General features: G+C 42.3%; 1 protein-coding gene across 3 annotated transcripts; it reads left to right on the top strand.

Annotated features, from left to right (window-relative positions):
* Positions 1-546: 546 nt before the first annotated feature.
* On the top strand, positions 547-16,900 carry baz1b (bromodomain adjacent to zinc finger domain, 1B). 3 transcript variants are annotated; one of them, XM_067594502.1, is made up of 22 exons: positions 547-1,321; positions 2,680-2,796; positions 3,893-4,037; positions 4,163-4,355; positions 4,644-4,765; positions 5,006-5,203; positions 5,292-5,480; positions 5,630-6,920; positions 7,209-7,370; positions 7,584-7,722; positions 7,876-8,060; positions 8,318-8,432; positions 8,543-8,641; positions 9,046-9,223; positions 9,606-9,791; positions 9,929-10,076; positions 10,394-10,534; positions 10,733-10,880; positions 11,024-11,139; positions 12,008-12,138; positions 12,270-12,376; positions 14,039-16,900. In XM_067594502.1, exons 1-22 carry the CDS (start codon positions 1,203-1,205, stop codon positions 14,721-14,723), a joined length of 4,914 nt encoding a protein of 1,637 aa, XP_067450603.1. In that variant the 5' UTR covers positions 547-1,202; the 3' UTR covers positions 14,724-16,900. The 3 variants fall into 3 exon arrangements, with proteins under 3 accessions (XP_067450603.1, XP_067450602.1, XP_067450604.1); XM_067594501.1 differs by having other exon boundaries at positions 548-1,321; positions 5,600-6,920; XM_067594503.1 differs by lacking the exon at positions 10,394-10,534 and having other exon boundaries at positions 548-1,321; positions 5,600-6,920.
* Positions 16,901-19,317: the final 2,417 nt, after the last annotated feature.

Genomic DNA, 19,317 nt, shown 5'->3' with positions numbered 1-19,317 from the left:
GTAAATAGATTTTAAATTTGTCATTTGATTTTAGTACTACTTTGTTTATTACATTATTATTAGTATCACCTTACTTTTGTTATATTTTCTTCTATGTTGTGTTTGTGGGAGCAAACGCCAAGACAAATTCTTTGTATGCTGCGTACTGGCTAATAAACAGATTCTGACTGTGATATAATGAAGGCAGGCCTATACATAGGTTGTCCTATTGTCTAATCAGACCTATTCAAAACGGAGCTCAGACAATGGGTGATGTAATAATTCATAGATAAATAAAGCCTACTTCAGTCTCAACGAACATAAGATCTAAAAATTGCAATATGTTTTTAGTATTTAACGAGTTAAATGGATCATATAATCTTTATTGTCATCAGCTGACCGCTAATTTATATTATCGAGTGGGCGTGGAAATTTGAATGGGGCTGTCCCAGATTGACAATAGACAGGCCATGTCAGCCAATGAGAGGTTGCGTTATATAAATTCGATGAGGGCGCTTCACTGAGGGAGCCAATGAGCGTCGAGAGGGGGCGGACCGTGTGTGCGACGCTGCTTGCTGCCGGGGAAACGGAGTTCTGAGGGTGGACGGAATTGTGCCGGTGGACTAAAAACTCCCGCCATTTCGACAAGGAATTAACCTCTTGATTGATCCCGGTTACTGTTTCGCGAGAGTTGTTAGCGTTGTTACCTGATACGAAGAAGCTCCGACAGTATGAAAATGCAACAAAGACAATTACTTACGCGAGAACAGGCCTAGTTTGCAAAGACTTTGGGAGTTGCACAGCGCGCCAGACATCTCCTGCTTCGGCTGCGAGTTTGATTTCGGTGCGGTTTGAATCCTTTCACGTTCATCCGGAGGAGCTAAAAGTTTACCAACTATCGTCTATCAACCTGTTTTGTATCTCAAGACACTGTGTATAAACCCCAACATGACGCCGCTGCTACAGGAGAGGAGACGGCTGCGGTGAGGCGGGAGGCAAGAAGCGCTCTGTTATTGTTTTGCCTCGGCTAGCTGCTCCGCTAGCTGCTCCACGTTGAGCGCCGGGCCTGCCGGCGGTAACGTGATACGTGCTATCGTTAGGCTGATTATTTCGTTGCACTTTGGATACATGCGAAGGACATACTTTTATATATTATTGTGCTAGTTTGTCGCTAGAAGATCTGATTATATCTTTTGGCACCAGTGCCATTTGTGGAGTTTGCAATGGCACCGCTTCTGGGCCGGAAACCTTACCCACTAGCTAAGCCGCTAGCCGAGCCGCCAGGCCCGGGAGAGGAGGTGTACATCATCGAGCACACCAAGGAGGCCTTCAGGAACAAAGAGTATCCTTTAAAAACATGATGCTGATGCTCAGTGTCTGCTGATGTATATGTATTTGTCTACCTTGCTTCACCCTTTCAGTCCTATGCACAGAAATTAGCTGGCTAACGCTAACTATTTGATGTTACCCGACATTTTCTGGATTTGGTGTTTCCCCGCATGTGCACAGTTTTACCCTGGATGACAGGCTTGCTAGCTCATTATATTGACACCGCTCTTTGTAGCTAGCTGGCTATTTCAGTTAGCTAGCTGAAAATGTGAATTTGTGTGGCACATAGCACAATTATCACGCTCAGTGAAACGTAGAGAGCTGCTAAAAGCCGTCATTTCACTTTCAGCCTTTACGGCCCCGCTGTCAGCTGCTAGCAGGCTGCTAACTAACATTAGTTGTCCCATTATGTCACAATAGCCCGTCGTCTGCTTCACCGGCTGGATACAGTCAGCTATCAACGTCGGAGTTGACGAGGTGGACAACAGACACGACTAATTGCTGATTCAACACAGTATTTTTTCTGGGTAGATAGGATGGGTTGATTCTTGTGTAATAGTTAGGTAACTTTACCTTCTTGTTTAGGCGTTTCTATGAAAACATTAAACGTCAGAGGTCCGCAACTGTCAGCTAGAGTATGGAGCCAGTTATGACTACATGATGAGACACACGTAGTGGTAAAAGTGGCCATTTAAAGACATTTTTATGTGTTCCTAAGCTGTTATTATAAATGGTATTTACATCGGGGTTCCTGTTGTGGTACAGATTTGTTGTTAGTATGACTTAGTGTCTATTTCTTAACTTCCTTTTTAAAAACAGCTACAGTATGTAAAGTACAGGCCTCTGTGTACTTTTTCACACTCATCTACATTCACTTTTAGAAATTGCAATCGTGTTCACTTCATTTTATGCTTTTATGTTCATCAGAGGTGGCTCAGCCAAACTCCCATCAACTACCCATAGGATTGTTGACTCTTTTTTTTTTCGTTTTTTTTTTTTTTTTTTTACAGAGAACTTCTAGTCATTTAATGTTGTCAGTACTTTTTTTCCCAGCATTGGTGGATCATCATTATTCTCTCACAGCTCCCTAACCTTTTCCTATTTTGCATTGTTCATTACATAATCTTCTCACCTTTTTGTTGTTTAGTATTGTATAACTATGCATGAAGTTTTTGTAATGGAGATAGTGTTTGTGAATGGTGGGTGCCCCCTGGCCTCAGTCTCTTTATAACACACTGACATCAGTGACACTAATTGGTTAACAATGGAACATGGGTGGCTTGTCCGTGATTGTTAAGCAAATAGCTCAGCAAGGGGGATATATGTTGTTTTCACATGTATATTGTAACTTCCTTGACAAAATGTCTACAGAGAGTATGAGGCACGCTTGCAGAGGTATGGTGAGCGCATCTGGACATGCAAGAGCACCGGGAGCAACCAGCTGACGCACAAAGAAGCATGGGAGGAGGAACAAGAAGTCACCGAACTGTTAGTATTAAATCCAGAGTTTGTGTTTTATAGTCATGTTTCCATCCAGCTTGTGAAATAAGAGCCACTCCCCGACTCTGCTGATTATAGTTTAAAGTGTACAGACTATCTAGACTTTGCATAGGCTGTAAATTTCATAATGAAACTGTGTATGTGTGAGTAATATACAGTTACAGTGAAGTGGATGGCGTCGATTTGCATGTCCAGCAAAACTTTGGCTCTCATTCATCTCTGATATTTATACTCCTGCTGGTTATTTAGATGCACTTACACAAAAGAACACTTCGTTCTAATTGCAGATTAGCTTCTCTTACAGTAGCTCAGTAGTATCACAAAAGAGCCATACTCTTCCAGTGAAGGTCACAAGGCTTGCTGCTTTGCTATGATTGGATAAATCTGGTGCTCCTCCTCTCATTCTATTTAGAGGGTGTGTGATTGAGTCATTCTTGAATCTGCAATGTCCTGGTAAAGGTTCCTTTATTGTGATCTGTGAAATGGAAAAAAAACAGTAAAACGATTAGTAGTTCAACTGATAATCTTTCCCCACTGTCGACAATACACTTATCACCAACCAGGTGTGCATACACTGCATGTATATGCCCTGTCAGAGAGAGGAATGTGGATCAAACTCCATGTGTAGCCAAGAGAGATGTCACAGCAAAGACAGAGCAATGCTCAGCTGCCCAGAGCTCAAGTCACTCAGGGTCACAAGCTGTATTTAAGCTCTCGTCTAATTAGCCAACAGATTTTTACTCCCCCTGCTGGCCAGTCTTGCCCTTTTTTTGCCCTGTTATGTAATGCTCTGGTCCCTGTGATGATTGCAGTGTTAGAGGAAATCTGGAGCATCAAAGAAATCCAAACAATGTGAAAGAACTCACGTGATGAATAGATTGCACCGCACCCATGATTAATTTATGTCTGACGTGGCAGTGGCCTTGGTTGCTGAGCATGTTTGTAAAGGCTGTGTTTCACTTTCTATTGAACAAAGTTTGACGGGGTTGCATGAAACAAACAAGTTTATATTACACACACACAAAATACATTTCTATTGTTAAAACTTTTTTTGTAGAAATGATTGACCATTTTCTGTATGCAGGCTTCAGGAGGAATATCCTCAGTGGTTCGAGAAGCCGATCCTGGAGATGGTCCACCACAACACAGTGTCTTTAGACAAACTGGTTGAAATGGCATGGGTGGAAATCCTCACCAAGTACGCTGTTGGTGAAGAATGTGACTTCCTGGTCAGTTTGACTTTTAAATCTGTAAACTTGTCTCATAGGTTGGTTGTTTTGTAACATTGTTTATGAAGCTCATGATGGTGATTTATTGTTGACCATTTGTGCTCTCAACACTTTTTTCAATTCAGGTGGGGAAGGACAAAAGTTTACGAGCAAAGGTGGTAAAGATTCATCCCCTAGAAAACTCAGAGGGTGAGACAGGGGAGAAGAAGCTTGAAGGTGCCTGTGACTCTCCATCCAGTGACAAGGAGAACGCAAGTCAGGAGAACCAGAGGAAGGAACCTCCTCCCCGTGAGGAGGAGAACAGGAGGGAGAGTCTCAGTGAGTGCAAACTTTAACAACCAAGCACATTAAAAATGTAGTTGCGCAGCATTGACAAAAAACAGACTTACTGTAGAAATATGTTACTTTGTATTTTTTGAAGTTCACAGCTAGTAGTGTTTTATGAAGTTAAGAATGTGGGACGTTATGATCTTTGGAAAATGACCTAAAGTGTTGATGTTTTTACATGTGTTTTTGCTTACCTTTTAACTTTTTTGCCAGCTGTTTTCTGAATGTTTGAGTAAAATCTCTTTAAAAATGTTTGTATAATATTTTGCTTCTTATCAGGCGACAGAGCACGACGTTCACCAAGGAAACTTCCCACTGCCATGAAGGAAGAGAGGAAGAGATGGGCGATGCCCAAATTCCTTCCCCATAAATATGACGTGAAGCTCATCAATGAGGATAAGGTATCCTGTTGTCACAAATCAAAAAAAGTCCAAACTTTTCTTTGCTGGTCCCAGATAAGATTTAGTCTTGTCTTGTAACCCATGACAGTCTATTACTTTTCTGTGTGATGATTATTTGTTTGTCTGTAACTGGTCTTTTAAAATGCCACATGGGGTTCATGATCCGTTAAGATTCATGTAGACTTTCATTTAATTTTAAAAAAAGAAAATGACATTGAATCTTTCTGACTTCTGTTGCAGGTGATCAGTGATGTCCCAGTGGACAGTCTTTACAGAACGGAGCGCCCTCCAACAAAGGAGATCATGCGCTACTTCATCAGGCACTACGCTCTGAGGCTGGGCATGGGAGAGAGTGCCCCCTGGGTGGTCGAAGATGAACTGGTGAAAAAGTTTAATCTGCCCAGTAAATTCAGTGACTTTCTTCTTGATCCGCACAAGGTAATTTACTCATGGTCATTTTCTGCATATTATTTGATTTAAAAAAATATTGCTTGTTCTTTGCTCACACTCTTATGTTTGTCTGAAGTTTTTAGCGGAGAATCCCTCAGCAAAGCGCAAGAGCTTGACATCCCCTGAGGGTAAACCTAGCAAGAAGCTGAAGACCCCTGACACACCTGGAGAGGATTCAGGAAATGAGAAGGGAGAGAAGAAAAGGAAGAAGAAGAAAGACGCTCTGGGGATGCCCCTTAGTCCTACCATCTGGGGCCACATGCAGGTTAGCTGGTTTGTATATTCACATGAAGACTTGGTTAAAGACTTAACCTAATGCTTATGGGGTATCCCCTAAAAATTAAAGCTTTGCTTAAATTAGCCCATGTTGTCTGTCTTTTCCAGAAAATTAAAATGAATGGTTCCCCACTCAAGGTAAAGAACTCGGGAACTCCTAAAAAAGGAGAAGGGAAAAGCTCGACTCCATCCACTCCAAAATCAGGCAGAAAATCCGGGGAAAAGAAAGAAGGAAAGAAAACTGGAAAGAGCGGTGATAAGAAGCTCAACGTCCTCAAAGCTTCTAAAAAGGATGGGAAAGCTGGTGCCAAAACACCAAAGATGAAGCAGATGACTCTGCTGCATCTGGCTAAGAGCACCCCTGCTGGCAGCCCTAAGAAGCGAGCCCGTAGTACTGGCATGGGTACACCTAAGCTGGGGAAACCATTGCACCCTATGGCTCTCCACCTCCTTCGTTACTATAAGGAGAACAAGGGCAAAGAGGATAAAAAGAACTCGCTTTCCTCCCTCATCTCAAAGGCTGCAAAGACCTTGTCGCCAGATGACCGGGGCAGACTACCCGAGGAGCTCAAGGAACTGGTGCAGAAACGCTGGGAGCTGCTGGAGCAAAAAAAGCGATGGGCAGCCATGAGTGAAGAGGAAAGGCAGGAAGAGATGAAGAAGAAGCGTGAGGAACTCAAAGAGAAACTGCGAGAAAAAGCCAAGGAGAGGCGCGAGAAGGAGATGCTGGTCCGTCGAGAACAATCACGCAGATACGAGGACCAGGAGATCGAAGGTGGCAAGACCCTGCCCACATTCAAGCTCGTAGACATGCCCGAGGGGTTGCCCAACACCCTATTTGGCGATGTGGCTATGGTTGTGGACTTCCTTAACGCCTATGCTGGGCTGCTGATGCCAGATGACCAGTATCCCATCACAGCAGTAGCGCTGATGGAAGCACTGGCTGGGGAACGCTCAGGCTTCCTCTACCTGAACCGCGTGCTGGTGGTGCTGCTCCAGACGCTGTTGCAGGACGAGCTGGCAGAAGGCTACAGTGAGCTCGACATGCCCTTATCCGAGATCCCCCTCACCATGCACTCAGTGTCGGAGCTGGCTCGGTTGTGTCTGCGGCCATGTGACGCTCACGGTGAGGAGAGCGGCCAGGGATCAGAGGACGCTGGTGCATTGGGTGGCTTTGATGACGTGGTGACAAGTGAATTCCTGGAGAAGCTCGAGACAGTTGAAGTGTTTGAACTTAGCCCCGAGGAGAAGGTCAACCTGCTGGTGGCGCTGTGCCACCGCATCCTCATGACCTACTCAGTAGAAGACCACGTCGATTCAATGCAGCAGCGATCGGCCGAGCTGTGGAAAGAGCGTCTGGCAATGCTCAAAGAGGTCAACGACCGCAAGAAGGCTGAGAGGAAGAAGCAAAAGGAGATGGAGGTCAAAGGTAGGCAAGAATTATAAGAGAGCTCTGCCTGTAGTAGTGAATCAAATATTAAGATTTCATACTAGAAGTGTAAAGGTTATATAATACCCACAAAACATCAATACAACTTATTTCTGCATTAAATATGAATATGCTTTTATTATCCATTTTTAAAAGAAAATCTTCAGTTTCTTTAGTTTTTCATTAGTCTTTTTTTTATCAATGCCCCCAAAATGTAAATACAGTTACAAGTTGATAACAAAACATAATTTCTTATTGTTTTTCTGGCTTTTTTTTATGCACTCAAAGGGGAGAAGAAAAAAGATGGGGGAGCTAAGAAGGAGAGCAAAAAGGAAGTAAAGGTGGAGCCGGAGCCGGAGCCAGAGGACATGATCAGCTCAGTGAAGAGCCGGCGGCTGATGGCCATGCAAGCCAAGAAGGAGAAGGAGGAGATGGACAGACAGAACAAAGGTAAAGTTCATAGCAGGAAGTGGAACAGTTATTTCAGAATATTTCAAAGTATGCCTTTTTCCCCCCAAATATAAAAATGTATGATTTTTTTGAAAAGTGTTTAACTGGCAGCTTTGTTGCACTCATACATGTAGTAGTTTCTCATTCAGAGAAAAGTCAGATATTTTTTAAGTTGGTATACCTCACTCTTATTTTTTTGTTATCTCACTGAAGAGCGCATGGAGAAGGAGGCTGAGGAGGAGCGCATGCGTAAACAGAGGGCTGCTGCAGAGAGGAACTTTCAGGATGGTATAACCAAAGCCAGACTTGTGATGCGCAGGACGCCACTGGGTACAGACAGAAATCATAACAGGTTAGTGCTGCACACAAACGGGGAACCTGACATTATTTCCACCGGCCAACTGATGAGGACCCCTGGCTGAAATGTCCTATTTAATTAATAAATAGAATAACTTAAATACATTTAGCCAATCACAACCATGTGTTGCTCTATGATTTTGTCCAGATACTGGCTTTTCTCTGATGTGGTTCCCGGTCTGTACATTGAGAAAGGCTGGGTGCATGAAAGCATCGACTACAGCTTCACCCCTCCGCCTGAGGAAAAACCAGCTGAGCCTGAGGCACCAGCGGTGGCGACGGCGGTGGAGGAGGAGGAGGACGGTGAGCCGGCTGCTACTCAAGATTCACAAGGTACAGTACTTTAAGTTTTAAGTTATCAAGTTTTATGAAATTTTTATGTTTTTATGTGAAATTGATCATTGGCTGATGTTGTTACAGATGTTTTTAAAACTCAAATATTGGTGTCTGTGTAGTTTTTCTTGGTTGGCAGTCTTGTGTGTCAACACATAAAAAGTAATTTATGTTTTGACGCTTTTTTTTTCAGCTTTTTAGTCATTAAAATGTACATATTTAATTCTTGAGATGGTTAATTATGGTCTGTGTTGTAGGAGCTGAAAAGGATGATGGAAGTGTAGACGGTGCTATTAGTGAAGGCGCCCAGCAGGGAGCAGCAGCAGATGTCTGTATAGAAACTACAGTTCCCAAACAGGGACAGAACCTCTGGTAAGAGATTCTGTCTTTCTTTGTCTGTCGTCTTCTTTTTCATTTGATTAATTCCATGCTTTTCTTTTACAGTCTCCTCTGCTTACTAACTGTCCTACTTCTGAATACAGGTTCATATGTGACAACCCAGCTGAGCTGGATGAACTGCTGGAAAGTCTTCATCCTCAGGGGGTTAGAGAGAGTGAACTGAAGACAAAGATACAAAGCAGGTGAATGCACTCTCACTATAATTAGTTTAACAAGCATGAAACCATCCATTCCTACTGAACTGCTGAAGCATAGTCCAGTTTTACCAGCTGTCATAGATCTGTTGAAGTGATTCAACAGATGTTTAAAACTTAATCTTTCTGTTTCCTGTTAAAACAGAAAAGCCTTTATTTTGAAATTGGCATTTGTTGTATTGGAACTTAAGTGATAAACTTGTATTAGGATGGAGAAAAGATTAGATTGAAAATAAATTGAATACAAAGCATCTGAAATGTTGGTTTAACATTGACAAGAACAGCAGCACAAAGTCTCCCATCTAGAATAGACAATATTGTTTTTACAAAGGCAGCAGCAGTGACGGAGTGAATATAAAGCTGAAGACAAAGCTGTTCCTTCCCTGTTTCAGGTACCAGGACATCCTCCACTCCATCCATCTGACCCGTAAGGGCAAAATGGGCCTCAGGACCTGTGATGGCTACGCAGAGCTGCTCAAATACCTGCGCAGTGATATTCAGGAAGTAGCCTCGCGACTCCAGAAGGGAGGCCTGGGATACCTGGATGACAATGTCGACATCGAAGATCAGGTGATGGGTTTGTCTGAAATATATGATGTTAGTCTTCAGTGAAGATCAATGTAGAACATGAAGCCACTGAGAAATGTCTTTATGTTTTGGTTGAGTGATCATGTGCAACTTTCTATCAACACCTGATGTATGTATCCTTTTCAAGGTTGTACACATGAAGCATAGATTTGATTTAAAATGATTTGGTATTTTGGTTACGTAGACTAGTCTGTCAGTAAAATAGGTGATTGAAACCTGGATTTTGTCTGTCATTGTTTAGTGAAATAGCTGATGTTTCATAAAATTTTGTCATTGATTTGATGGCTCATGTGTGTTTGCACTGCGCATGAAATGTTGTAGTTATAATTCATAACCGTTTGTTTGTTTCATCCCCTCAATATAGTTGAAAGAAAAGGAGAGCTTGAAAGAGTTTGGAGAGTGCATCATCACCATTCAGGCCTGTGTAATCAAAAAGTTCCTGCAGGGATTCATGGCTCCAAAACAGAAAAAGAAGAAAAAGCAAGGAGCAGAAGAAAGCAGCAAAGCTGAAGAGGTTGATGAGGAGAAGAGGCTGGCGGAGGAGGCCAAGGTAAGAAAATGGAGTTAGTGTTCTGGCTCTGTTTTAAGTATGTGTTTCATAAGTGACACGATCCATAAAAAAGCTCCAGTAGCCTCCAGTCCTCAGACTAATCTCTTAAAAATGATACATTGAACTTTTCCTTTTAGGTAGCAACGGCGGTAGAGAAGTGGAAGACGGCTATCCGAGAGGCCCAGACCTTTTCCCGCATGCATGTGCTGCTGGGAATGTTGGACGCTTGCATAAAGTGGGACATGTCTGCAGAGAACGCCCGCTGCAAAGTCTGTCGCAGGAAAGGTACGGAATGTTACAAATGTCGACCTCTGTCTCGGTCATCTAGTCTTACAAAAGGGTTAATAAAACGTGCGTTACAGGTCATTTGCAACCAATCAGAGCATCATGACATCAGGAAGATTTCTGTTGCAACATGGTTTTCGTTTTCCGACTGGATATTACATACCTAATATGTAATAAACCATCTCAATAAAACTACACACCACAACTGGTGTATATAACTGAAAACGGCATGCTGACATTTTTATATGTCAGCATTTGACCACAGTTTGAGTGAATCGGTGCCGCACAACCCAACCAGTCTTCTGCTCCCTGTCTAGCGCTCAGGCAGCGTCCATCTGTGCTGCAGCTGATGGAGTCTAGGCCCAGATCCAAACGGGGCAGCAGCAGGCACAAAGCAAGACAGGCTAGTAGTGTCAGGCAGGTCTACATACAGCGCTGGCAGCTCCGCAGGCCAACAGGTGAACCTGTAGTGATAAGATGGAAGATAAAATCCTGGACACTTGCACAGCAACACAGAATTGTGCGAGATATTTGTTGACGTTTTCAGGGAGTGAAGAGCAGGAAAAGTTAGGATACTGAGTGATTTCTTAGTAAGACCAGAACATTAAAACTGTTCCTTTTAGCTCAGTCTTGTGATTGGCTCTGATCTCTTCAAGGTGATGACGAGAAACTTATCCTCTGTGACGAGTGCAACAAGGCCTTCCACCTGTTCTGCCTGCGACCTGCGCTGTACCGCATACCTGCCGGCGAGTGGTTGTGCCCGGCCTGCCAGCCCACTGTGGCCAGACGTGGCTCCCGTTCAAGGTAACTGTGGTTTGTCACTGTTCTTCATCGTCCATATAAGATGCTGCTCGGGTAACATTAGAGTTCATGTTACTTCTCCCCCCCCCCCCCCAACAACCTCAAAATTAACACTCAAGTCATTCATGTGCCATCTTTTTCTGCAGGAACTATAACCAAGACACAGAAGAAGATGATGACGAGGAGGAGTCTGAAGAGGATGACTCTGAGGAAGATGAAGAGGATGAGGAAGAGAATGACTACAAAGCCATGGGGCACAGCTGTGAGTATCAGTGAGAGGAAATCATAAAGCCTTTTCAGGTTATTGACAAAATATAGGGACCAACTCAAAATTTGAATCCCGGTGTCATCAATAATAGATATTTATTAGTCCGTTCAGAAATTCATCGACAACTACGATACCAACAAAAAACGACAGGGCGCCTCCACATAATATACACAACAGATCACCAAAGTGCTCTACACATTATAAGCTGCAGCGTTGTCACACACAGAGATTCAGTTATTTTTGTTTCACAGTTTGTTCAGCAGTGCAATACTGAAAGATCTGCAAGCCTGTTGAAAATTTATTTTCCAAAAAGATAAAGGTTTTAAGAAGTGAGACTGTTTTGGAAAATGGGTCCTTGGTGCTGAGGTTTTGGGAATGAGAGGAATGCTGACGGGGACTTTCTGGCCCTGTCCTCTCCCCGTCTCTATTGTCTGTGTGTTGTCATGTAGCACAGCGCAGGTCTGGATCTTGCTTTGAAGCCATGTCTCACTCTGGCTTCACTTAAAGTATGTGGCAGGATGATCCCGTCTGTCGGTTCAGGCCCGCACGTCAAGTTTAATGATGACGAAGATTTGTGCATTGATGCTTAATAGTTCGAGAGAGGATTGTAATTCATCTAAGAAGTGATTATTTTTGTCATTTGTAGCGTGATTGTGTGACCGTCTGCTTTGTATGTGCACGGTGGCACTTTTCCTGGATCTCACAAGCAGAATTTCAGCGTATCCAAAATGTTAACGACTCTCACGGTTAAGTCAGGATTGGTTAATAAAATTGAACAGTTTTTCTACAGGAGTTGTTTGTTTTTTTTAACTTGCTTTCTACTTTTTTCTTGTCTCCCTACTTCCTTGCCCTTTCTCTACAGTGAGACCAAGGAAGAAAAATAAGCAGTCTTCTTCTCGGCAGAAAAGTTCAAAAAGTAAATCTAAGAAACAGTCGTCCTCTAGCAGCAAGCAGAGGACCGGCCCCAACAGCCCTGCAGACATCGATGAACTGGTAAGAAACCCCAAACACAACTTGCTTCTTAGAAAAATTAAAGAATACACGAACAAGAGATCTGTATTTCACAACAACTAGATTTTGTTACTGTGTGTACTAATTGTAGCTTGTGTGTGCGGTTTCTGCAGGTGCGTCAGAGTTCCCAATCAGGAGTACGCAGACAGGCGTTGGAGCTGGAGAGATGCGAGGAAATCCTGAAGAAACTGATGAAATTCCGCTACAGCTGGCCCTTCAGGTGAGCACACAACATACTGTATGTTTGAATGTACAGTCGACGCAGATGACCACGTTCAAAATTTTGACAAGTGACAAAATTAAAGCCGAGTTTATTTTTGAAACTATTTAAAGTAAAGAGCTGTTATTTGCTCTGCTGCTGCAGTTGACTGACTGCTGTTCTACTCCTGGACTAAAATATTTTTCTCCTTTTGCTGAAAGATCATCTGACTCTGAGTCATTTGTTACATTTATTCTGGCCAATAAAATCTCCTTGCGTCACCAGTGTTCACTCCACCTGTACCTGTACCTGTAGGCTTCCACTAATGGTCTCTTACTGCTGTAGCTTTCTGAGGGTGGCTACACAATTTCTTTTTATCGTATACAGTAATAATAATAAATATAGCCCCAAGCAGCAACGATGGGGATCCAAGCAGATTGCGAGCATTTGGATGCTTGTTTCTTATTTGATTGACAAGAAGCGAAACTTGATTTTCTTTAAAATAATTAATCACTATGTATACAAATCCATTTTCAGAAAACATTTGATGTAGCTTGTGACCCTCAGTGAGGATTTCACATGACTACATTTGTATCTATTTTGACAAAAAACGATTGGCATGTATAACTGAAACAGACTGACGTGTCGAAATTTCTATAACAATTTAAGATCAGTAAAGTCTGTAAATGATCCTGACTAAGTTTTGGGATGATTGGCCCAGCAGTTTCTGACGAGATGGCGAAAAATTGCAAAATTTGACATTTTTTGAGCAGAAGATCAGATGTAGATGATTTGAGAGATTAAAATGATGAAAGAATTTTGACTCTAAGCCTTTTTCGAGATAATTGAGAAAACGTAAACTTATAACAGCGCCACCTTGAGGTCAATGAGTGTCATTTTATGTGCCTCAGTAGTGGGTGGAATTTCCAACCCACCTGCCAATTTTGGTGTTTCAAGGTCTTACGGTTTTTGCTGCACAAACACTTTTTACCAGAGAAAAATAATAAAAATAATAATGAGAACAGAAACAATAGAGCTCCCGCAGCGAAGCTTCGTCGCTGGAGCCCTAATAACAACAAAGATGATGATGATGATGAGACTTAATTTATTATGTCTTAACAATTCAATCCCTCAGTGTGTACGTGGTTAAGGTTTGTATTTCACAAAACCTGGCCCATGGATTATTTTTTTTACAATCCAATATTATTGCAATTATAATTATTCCAGTATGCAACAGCAGAGACCCAAATCAAACATTGATTATTATGTATCAGTCACTGGTGCAACTAGTGAAAAATCTGAAATGGCACTGGGCAGATTCTTTACTGAGAAGCAGAAGCAAAGTAAAAGGTTTACTGTCTGCAGCCCTGATATGTGATTTGTTTGTCTCATTTGTAGCAACTCAAAGGATCAAATACACTGCTTATCTTTCAGGACGAGACAAATATATTAATTTATTATTATTATTATTGTTGTTATTATTATTAAACCCTATGTCACAAATACCAATATGTCAAAGAGTCACAGAAAGATTAGAGTGAACAGGTTGTTGCTATTTAGGCTAAAAACGTCAGTATGGCAGGATTATTAATCCTAACTCTTTTGGGTCTCCTAAATATATTAAGATTTATTGTGACCTTGTCTCCAACATTTTCCTTATCTCATGCTCTGCTCCTCTCTCAGGGAGCCTGTATCCTCGGAGGAGGCCGAGGACTACCTGGACATCATCACGCAGCCCATGGATTTCCAGACGATGCTCGGAAAGTGCAGCCAGGGCTCGTACCGGCACGCCCAGGACTTCCTGGAAGACATAAAACTGGTCTTCTCCAACGCGGAGGAGTACAACCGGCAGGGCAGCACCGTGCTCTCCTGTATGGTCAAGACGGAGCAGTCCTTCACCGAGCTGCTCCAGAAGCTGCTGCCTGGCCTCAGCTACCTCCGCCGGCGCTCGCGTAAACGCATCAGCCAAGCTGCAACATCTGAGGAAGAGGAGGAGGAGGAAGAAGAGGAAGATGAAGAGGAGGAGGAGCAGGAAGAGGAGGAAGAAGAACCGAAGAAGAAGATGCAGAATGGCAAATCAAACAGGAAGAAAACCAGAAATGGTCGGGCACGGAGAGACGAGGAGAGCGAGAGTGAGGAAGAACAGGAGGATGAGGAGGAGGAGGAGGAGGATGATGATGATGGCAGGAGGAGAAGTAAGCGGACCTCTGCCACCTCAGGCAGGAAGGATTACAGGGAGCAGGATAGTGACGGCGAGCGGGACACACGGAGAACTCGGCAGCGGGAGGGCCAGGACGATGCCGGGGGGGCGAGCAGTGACGACGAGCGCTCCAGCCAGCGACATTCCAAGAGACGAAAACGCTCATGAAGACCAGGGTGCTTTTTTTGTTTTGTTTCGTTTTGTCGTCTCTCTCTTTGCTTTAAAATTTCTGTCCCGCTCTTCTAAAAATGATCAAGAGCCCTCCATCTCCTCCTCCCTCAGCCAGCGGGACTTAATCCTCAGAAGGACATTTTTTTTTTGTGTTATTGAATTTATGTTCATATTTTGAAAAATGACAAAAGAAAACTGATTTATATTTGTAACATGTTAAATATTGGTGATGTTTTTTTTTTGTTGTTTTTTTTTTTTCTTTTTTTTCTTTTTCAACCAAGAAAAATGAGACATTTGAGATAATGGAGAGGTCCTTATAGCTCTTAAGACTCTTTGATTTGAATTTCAGTTCCAAGTTGACAACCTCACACGCACACAAGTGTTTAATTTGACTAAAAATGTTTAAAATGTTGTCATGAACTGCTTTGTTTTTACATTTACTCTCCCCAAACACTCGTGGAGTGTAATCAGAGGTCTGTCACAGCCATCACTTCACTGAAAAAAAACGTCTGTCCCATCCACATCTCTGTTACAACTCATCGTGTTTTCACTGACTTAAACTTCTTGTTAAAGAGATGGTGTCGATGTAGCTGAAAGCCTATGTGCAGACTCAGAAAGTCTTTCTTAAAAAAAAAAACACACAAAAAAACAAAAAAAAAAACAAAGCTGATGGCCGATATGTATTTTTCCTGTCACCTGAAAATCGCTCTTAGTACAAAGCATTTTGCCACCAGGAATATTTTTGGTCAAATGCAACTTTATAGATAAACATAATAGGATTTTACTAGTTCTAGTTTTTCTTTCCAGCCTAAGCTCAGATGTTTTGTCAAAAGCCGGGTCGAGACACAACTAGACATGAGTTTCACCTCAGCTCTCGGTGCCAAGGTGTTTTCAAAAACAGCGACCCGACTCTTGGTGTAGAGCTGAGCAGCCTTCCTCCTCTGTAGTGCCCTGCCACTTTAAAAGAACCGGTACCTCAATCCTCCATCAGTTTGCACTCCTTTTTGTGTAAAGTGCAACTATTATGCCAGCAGCTGCAGGACCACACTTTATTGAAATTATGTGCATAAACATTTGTAAACAGTGTTTAAAAACAACAAATGTGATGTTTGTTAAGAAAATGGGCATTTTGAATATTTGATATTTTTTGCACATTTTATTTGGTATTGTAAATGAGACTTGTTAGTTGATCTTAATCACATCCAATAAATTGCAAGGTTCAACTGGGGCTCTCCTAGTCAATACAGAGAACATGTCAGATATTTCTTTTTACACATTTGTCGCAGCAGAAATAGTTGAATTAGTCGCCTGTGCATTTTGTAAGCAAACCCCTAAACGCCCCTTGTTGTTCATTTAAATGGATTTTTGTGACATATAGTAAAAGTGAAACCAGCTCCTCAGAGACTCATGAAGGTTTCCCAGCAGAGTCACCAGGTGGCGCTCTACTCCTGCACTTTGAAAACTGTTTCCTAGCAGTTCCCAGGTAATTCAGTGACACCGTTTTAACACCCGGCTGTCGCTGCTTTGTGTGGGAGCTTCATAGATCTGATAAATTTGGGCTGTTTTGGAGTAATTTTGTGAGTAAACACGAAGCTGCTTTACTTTAAAGTCACACAGGGCAGGAAAACTGCTGCAGCAACTCTTCAAATCAGACACAACACCCACTAAACAACCTTTCCAAACACTTTTGAACGTGCAGAAGTTTCTGTGTAGTTTATTGGTGAGGTTGCCAGCAATGTGTGTGTATATATATCTATCTATATATATATATATATATATATGCAGTGGTTGGTTTGCCCTCTTCTGTCTGTGCTGTGCTGTTCTCCTGTGTTTTTCTAGTGCTGTTATCATCGAGACTTTACTGATTTTACTTTGCCACTAATTCCCCTCAGTTTTTTTTGTTTTGTTTTAATTCGGCTTTGTTCCTGACATGATCAGCAATCGTTACAATCACTCTTATAATTGCTTGACATTTCAACCAACAAGCAAAAAAAGTGACTGCCCTTCTCAAGATGAGACCTGACTGTAAATGCTTTCTTTATTCTTGGAGGAACTGCAAAAGTCTTTTACACTTCCTTTTTTATATATATATTTATAGTCTCTAAAGGTGGGTTCGGGCAGGTTTTCAGAGGATTCACATGTAAAGAATTTCCAATAAAGGCTATGAACGAAGACCGTAGTTCTCCCTGTTTTATTTTGTGTTGAGCTTACGAGTGTCCCCAGGTCAGACAGACATCACTGCCATATGTAAACCTTGTGATAGGCGAATGGGGAGGAAAACGGGCTAGCCGTGACCACTGACTGGTGTCTTCTTTACTTTTTAATAAAATATCAAACGGATCCCTTGCTCTCTGGTGTCGACTCTTTCTCAGAACATTTGAATCATCAAAGAAAAGCAGAATCGGCTGGAAATGTGATGCGATGAAGCTAAAACTGTCACAAATGGGTTCATTATTCACAGAGAGGGATGAGTTACTTCTGTGCAAATCTTTTGCGGAAAAGGTGGAAGTTGGCTGCCGTTGGGCTTAATCACACAACTGATCCAGTATTACAATATACTGTCATTATAAAGTGCAACATTAAGTGGTTATGGACATTTTTCAAGATGTTGCTCACGTCACAACATCGTTATTTCATTGACCTGACCAAATTTGAAGAATGAACAACTCCAGCTTGGCCAGTAGAAAGCTGTACACCCCAGAAACACCACATATTTATGCAAGGCCATTACAGTGTCTAGACTGCCATTGAATGTGGTTTATAAGGTTGTTTATGGACCAAAATAATGATTTCAAGCCAGTTTCACAAGGAGCTCCTTACAAGGAAATTTGCCCTTTAAGGTAAATTATGGAAAACCACACAGTTCCATGGTTAAACAGCCAAAATGAAGCGTGCGTCTGTGATGTCCGGAGCAGAGGAGAGTGCAAGCAGGACAGCGAGATCTTCTGAAATGTCTAGTGACCTGCTGACAGCCAGCGAGCCATCTGTAATTTGGCAACAGGTGTAAGAGGCTAAGATGGATCAGAGAAGAGGTCAGAGACATTAAAAGTCAGTGGAAACGTTGCACTTGATTAGTGACAGTGGCGAGCACGGTGGCAGCTGCATTCAGCTATAATGAAGCTAAAATGATGTTTCACTTTGGAATGCTACGTTTTGCGTCATTACATTTTAAATCATCCCCCTATTAAAAAGTAATTTAGAGATAAGAGTGCTGTTTGACGTTTCTGTCCATCCATCCCTTAAAACTTTGTAACCGCAGCATTTGGAGTCCTAAAAGAAGAAAGAGGTTTGCGCGTCCATGATCTTGACCCTGAAGAAAAGAAGTTAATGGCAGATTGTTGGAGAGATATCACCGCTTTCTGTCTGTTTTGTTGTTATTTCTGTTAGAAGAACTGCTGACTCTTTTAGGAAAATGGAGCCAAAACCAACTGAACAGTGCTATATCCTAAAATGAACTCTGCGTGATTTGAATGAACATCTAATGAACTCCGAGAAGTGTATCACTTTACTCTTAAGTGTCTTTAGCATTCAAGAATTTGTGGTAAAACTGGAACAAAACACAATTCAGGCATGATAGATTAACTTTTGGACATTCGGTGGATCTATCAGGGTCTTTCCAAACTCATGAAACATGTGATTGTTCATTCCTCACACGGTGCATCCTACGCAGTGAAACATAGCTGAGACACGCATTAATCACCCAACTTTCACTCCCTGTTCAGGTCAAGGCAATCGATGACTGTATATGCTGACATGTAGCACGAACACGTAGCACAAATGATAGTGCAGGCATAGTTAGATATACTGTGCATTCAGAAAGTATTCACACGCCTTACCTTTTTTCACATTTTGTTATGTTGCAGTCTTACGCTAAAATCGTTTAAATTCATTTTTCCCCTCATCAAGCTACACTCAATACCCCATAATGACAAAGTGAAAACAGAAATTTAGAAATTTTTGCACATTCAGACCTGTTTTTACTCAGACCCTTTGCTATGACACTTGAAATTTAGCTCAGGTGCCTCCCATTCCTCTTGATTATCTTTGAGATGTTTCTACACCTTGATTGGAGTTCACCTGTGGTAAATTCAATTGATTGGACGTGATTTGGAAAGGCAGACACACCTGTCTATATAAGGTCTCATGGCTGACAATGCATATCAGAAAAACCAAGTCATGAGGTTGAAGGAACTGCCTGCAGAGCTCAGAGATAGGATTTTATCGAGGCACAGATCTGGGGAAGGGAAGGCTACAAAGCATTTTGCTGCATTGGAGGTTCCCAAGAGCACAGCGGCCTCCATAACTCTTAAATGGAAGAAGTTTGGAATAACCAGGACTCTTTCTAGAGCTGGCCGCCCGACCAAACTGAGCATTTGGGGGAGAACCTCGGTAAGAGAGGTGACCAAGAACCCAGTGGTCACTCTGGCTGAGCTCCAGAGACCCTGTGTGGAGATGGGAGAAACTTCCAGGAGGACAACCATCACTTCCACACTCCACCGATCTGGGCTTTAGGGCAGAGTGGCCAGTAGGAGGCCTCTCCTCAGTGGAAGACCCAGGAAAGCCTGCTCGGAGTTTGCAAAAAAGCACCTAA

This window comes from Thunnus thynnus, chromosome 7 (assembly GCF_963924715.1).
Source record: "Thunnus thynnus chromosome 7, fThuThy2.1, whole genome shotgun sequence".
NCBI lineage: Eukaryota > Metazoa > Chordata > Actinopteri > Scombriformes > Scombridae > Thunnus > Thunnus thynnus.
This window is presented reverse-complemented; position numbering and strand designations above follow the sequence as displayed.